Consider the following 3,263-nt stretch of genomic DNA (forward strand, 5'->3'; position numbering starts at 1 on the left):
AGGTACATTTTCGCAATCACAGGAAGAAAAGCAAAGCTTTTTGTTGTGGCAAGCACTTGTATCTTCGTCTATTACATAGGGCTAAACAGTAAGAAAGCTTTCGCTGGGGTTGTTTTTGTGAGCATTAAATTCGCGTTGAAATTTAGCTGCAGGGTGGTTAAATTCTCCGAACATGCTTCACCATTAGTGTTCCAAACACCAAAAAAACCCGCGTGATCATTTGGATTTTGGCTTGGTAGCCAAAAGAAAAAGCTAAAGCTAGGCTTCAACCCAGGATTGATGCTGGATCCCAACACAATTACATGATACAAACCATACAGAGATAAATACGACATATCAATAAATATAGATTATGAATTGATAACATCTCCCCTTAAACCCAAATGACGCCAAAAAACACAACACAACATGACAAGAATACAATGATTATTGCACTCATTGACAAGTCAGCCATGTATCAATTTATACATAAAAATAATAAATTTCTCTGATATACTTAAATAGTGTAAAACAATAACATGCAAGTCCAAGCAAGGGAAAAGGGACATCAATATGATATTGGAAACATGGAAGTATTCGGTACCTTGTCCTTCCTTTTTTTTAAATTTCTTTCTTTCTTTCTTCATCTTTTTCATATATCCAAAACATGGAACAAAAGATCTTACATACTGACCAAATACTCGTACTATTAGAAAGCCGCCCATCCTGATGCAGTGGTCTTCCTAGATCCAGATCCACTAGCAGGAAGATTCCTCTGTAAATGTCACCAATGTTGTTAATTTTGGTACCAAAAATGAGTTTCAGTTACAAAGAACTAAAGCAGCCTCCAGAACATATTGAAACATTTATCATCAAGGTCGAGAACCCAAGAAAAATTCCATTCCGTACTTGACTCCACCATGAAAAAGGCCATAGATATTGTGTTTTTAATGTTTGAGCTTCAATTATGAACCTATACCCACCTTATTTCTACGGCAAGGAAACATTAAGTCAATGGGGCTAAATACACAATGCCTAAAAACAATGAACTCACAGAATCATATAGAAGCTGAGTTGTACGGCATAGCTTGACAAGAGCTACGAGTATAATTTCTAACAAAGAACAAATGGGAATGTGAAGCGTATAATATTCATAAAAGGGGGGAAAATGCTTCTGCATATATTATCATAACCAATTCCCTGGCAAGGCTAAATCTAAGAAAAAGACAACAAAGGTTGCAAAACTTTTATGTAAAGCTCATGAAGCATGTATCTGACTAAAAGGCTGAATTAAAGTCGTACCTCAAGTTGAGAAAGGTTTGTTAAAGGGTCAGTTTGTCTTGTGTTTTCGGTGGGTGCTCTTTGACCAACACCTTGACTGGTAGATGTCATCCGAGCAGCTGCAGGGTCATTGGGAGGGGGTGGGAGAGGAGATCTTATCTTTCCCGAACCAGCAGGCGGCGGGGCAAGGCACAAAGTATTAGGCTTTAGAACCGCCCCTGACAATGCAGCAGCTGAAAGCATGCCAGTTCCACTAGATGGCTTGGGCTGAATATTAATCCGAATGGTCTCACCTTCCTATAACCCAAAACACCACAAGATCAAAATCCACCTAAAATGAATTCAAACACAGCATTTAAAACCCATTAATAATTAACAACAGAACTGATTTAAGTTGTCCTCTTTAGAGAAGAAAACTAAAACCACAAAGAGTGAAAGATAAATGATCAAGCCATATTAAAACACCAAAATTAAAGACCTTTATTGGTATAATACCATATTAAAACAACATAACCTACAAAAACAAATATAATAAATTACTTATTTAGCATGGCATATTGGCAAAAACTGAAATTGTACAATTTCTTCACAACATTTTAGATTCTTCAAGACAGCAACACCACAATCCAAATCCAGCAAAATAACTTAAAAGCCAGGGGAAAAAAACCCTCAAAACCAAGCTAACATAGCACATTGGCAAAAAAGAACTTCACAACCTAAAAAACAAACTTCAAGCAGTAGCACCAAAAAAAAGGGAAAAGAACAAAAAACTCAATATTTATCCAAATATACAAACTAACTTTATGAAACGATTGACATTTACTTTTGCTCACACTCATAAATTACGACCTTCCAAGTACAACGGCAATAATAACACGATAAAAATAAATCAGAAAACCTGCCCCGCCCCCAGCCCCACATTCGGAACTCAATCAAAATTTAAACTTTTAAACTTTTAACAATCTTAAGCAATAGCTCAGGTAGATGATATATCAAAATAAAGAATAAGTCAAACCCACATTCTAAAATCAATGAAAGCTAGACGTTTAAAGCTACAAAGAGTTAAAAAAAAAAAGAGACCCGAATTTTTCTACCTTCAATCGATGATTAACAGCCGGATGAATATCAATAAGAGAATCAGTCGCATTTTTCTCACTGGCCTCTTTCTCGTTCTCTCTGCTAACATACTTATCGTGATCAGACAAGGCCACGTTGAAATCAAACGCCTCGTTCCGCTCATTAAACCCGAGCCCAATGAAGGCGTGTTTCCCATTCCCGTCCTCAATCTTGAGCACGAAGTACCGGGAAGAATCGAGCGCGGGCTCTACGGAACTCTCGCGCTGGCCAGGGTAGATAAAACAAGCGGCGAATAGCTCAGCCGAGTTGGGATCCTCCAATCGGATCTCGCATCGGTCCTTGCAAGACACGACCCGGAGCCGACCCGACCAGATCTTGTCGGATTGGAGCCACTCACCGCATTTGTAACCACCGGAGGTGGAACGAGGCGGGATTTTGTAGACAGTGACTTCGCGGACCACGAGGAGGGTGTGTTCGAAGGACTCTTCTTCATCGAATGACATGTTGCGTAAATGTGGAGATGGAGTTAGGGTTTTTTCTTAGGGAAAATTGGGAATTTTGAGAGCTGTTCGATGAAAAGGAGGAGAGAGGTGAGAGGTGGAAAGGAATAATCGGATGTTGAGAGATTTGGGTAGCAGAGAGACGTGGCTCCAAAGAGATTGATTGAAATGTCAATTACTCTTCCCCAATTACCTTTTTATCCTTTTCACTTTCCTATTAATCAGCTTTGGCAGATATGGTGATAGATTGGGTAGTTTCGGATATTTGCACTGTTTCGGACCGGTTAGATTCAGAATCAGCTAGAATATTGATTTTTTCTATTTTAATTTTTTTATAATATATTTCACTGAACCGACTAATTGATTTTGGTTTGATGGCCGATTTTGGGGTTTTTTTACTAAAATATTATAAAAAAATTAAAAATA

General features: G+C 38.2%; 1 protein-coding gene across 1 annotated transcript; it reads right to left on the reverse strand.

Moving 5' to 3' along the window:
• Positions 1-409: 409 nt before the first annotated feature.
• Positions 410-2,999, reverse strand: LOC105798160 (hypothetical protein). The gene is made up of 3 exons (XM_012628103.2): positions 2,355-2,999; positions 1,282-1,557; positions 410-754 (listed from the first exon to the last, which is right to left on the reverse strand). The coding sequence occupies exons 1-3, from the start codon at positions 2,838-2,840 to the stop codon at positions 689-691; spliced, it is 828 nt and encodes a 275-aa protein (XP_012483557.1). The 5' UTR covers positions 2,841-2,999; the 3' UTR covers positions 410-688.
• Positions 3,000-3,263: the final 264 nt, after the last annotated feature.

Source organism: Gossypium raimondii, chromosome 7 (genome assembly GCF_025698545.1).
Source record: "Gossypium raimondii isolate GPD5lz chromosome 7, ASM2569854v1, whole genome shotgun sequence".
Lineage (NCBI taxonomy): Eukaryota > Viridiplantae > Streptophyta > Magnoliopsida > Malvales > Malvaceae > Gossypium > Gossypium raimondii.